At 33.9% G+C, this 1,538-nt stretch overlaps 1 protein-coding gene across 1 annotated transcript in view; it reads left to right on the top strand.

The window, feature by feature from the left end:
- Positions 1-261, top strand: part of LOC108516912 (tripartite motif-containing protein 49D-like) — an 8,343-nt gene extending 8,082 nt beyond the window's left edge. The window contains 1 exon segment of the mRNA XM_017854668.1: positions 76-261. Coding sequence (XP_017710157.1) covers positions 76-261 — 186 coding nt within the window.
- Positions 262-1,538: the final 1,277 nt, after the last annotated feature.

A 1,538-nucleotide genomic window follows, 5' to 3' on the forward strand; every position in this document is an offset into this window, starting at 1 on the left:
TGTGAGCTTTGTTGATGTTAATCAAAGCTCCCTTATATACACCATCCCTAATTGCTCCTTCTCACCTCCTCTCAGGCCTATCTTTTGCTGTATTCACCTCTGACCAGTGACAAATCAGAAATGTGTTCATGTGCTGTGGGAACCGCTCTATCCCAGGAAGCCCTCTTCATTGTGCCTTATCAAACAGGACAAATAGGTTTTGTTTTATGTCTTCAATTGCCTTCTAATGTTATTAAAACTCATTTATTGTGTTACTATTAAATATGATAAAAACACTAAAAGTATATGTATTGGTTCTTTATTAAATAATTTTGAAAAATCATTATTCATGATCATGGCATAAAATATATTCTCTGGTTTTTTTTCTTTATTTCTGACTGTCACTGAGTGAAATAATAGATGACAGACATGTCTGAATGAAATTAAAATCAGTGGAAGAGAGTCGGGATCTTTGCTTCATACAAAAAGTTGGAGTGAAGTCTCAATAATAACTGGGAAATGTTGCTTTTCTTTCTCTTTAAGTATATTGCACTTATCCATGATGTTTCATTGTACTAATCTATCCTTTGAGTTAATATTACTTGACCTTTTATGCTGGGCTTTATTTTCATTCTCACCACATATATAAATAATCCTGAATCATTAGTGTGCTCTTCTACATTGACATACACAAGGTGATCAGACCAATGCTGGATTAATTGAATATTTTTTAAAAAGTAACTAAATATTAACTCCTACCTCAAACCATACACAGTCATTTCCAAATAGATTCAAGTCCTGAAGGTAAGGGGAACATGATATAATATTCTCATAAGGATTTCTTAACCAGGCAAAAATTGATAATAAAAAACTTAGTAGTTGCTTTATATTAATGATGACTTCTGTGTTTCAAAAAACATGATACCGGAATTGAAATGCAAACCATTAGTGGAGAAAGATATTCACCCGAACGTATATAAAATAAAATACAATACCTGTGCATGATGAACACTTAAAATGTATTTTAAGTATTTTTCCAGATTCTTCCAGGTTGGCCTAGAATAAACTTGGATGGCAGTCATTGCTGAGATCAGCTGTGGAAATGGGTGTTTTTTGGAGGACAGTAGTTATGCTGTGAACTTATGAAAACAACCAAGTATTCAGTAGCAACTAAAATGTGTCTCCATAACATTATTCTACAGATGTGTATCTGAAATACGAAATTTGGAGAACATTCTACTAGTGTTCTAGTGAAAAAAATACAGCTGGAAGCAATAAGGGAAGGAAGATGAAGGATAGAGAAACAATGAATTTCAGAAAAAATGCTATTTAGACAAAAATAGAATACTGCAGATACCAAGACAAAGTGGTTAAGGTGTGTGTTATGGAGCAGAAATGGCAGGAAATACCACAGTGAAGAGATTTACAGTTACATTCTTAGGTCTGTCTTTTACTCTGTCAATGTTGTGGCTTCTAAACACATCAGTGCTCTCCTTTGATCCATGTGCTAATTAACAGCCAACACTCTGCCCCCTCTCCCCGATTCTTTCATCGTTTTA

This window comes from Rhinopithecus bieti, unplaced genomic scaffold (genome assembly GCF_001698545.2).
Source record: "Rhinopithecus bieti isolate Rb0 unplaced genomic scaffold, ASM169854v2 scaffold_39390, whole genome shotgun sequence".
NCBI lineage: Eukaryota > Metazoa > Chordata > Mammalia > Primates > Cercopithecidae > Rhinopithecus > Rhinopithecus bieti.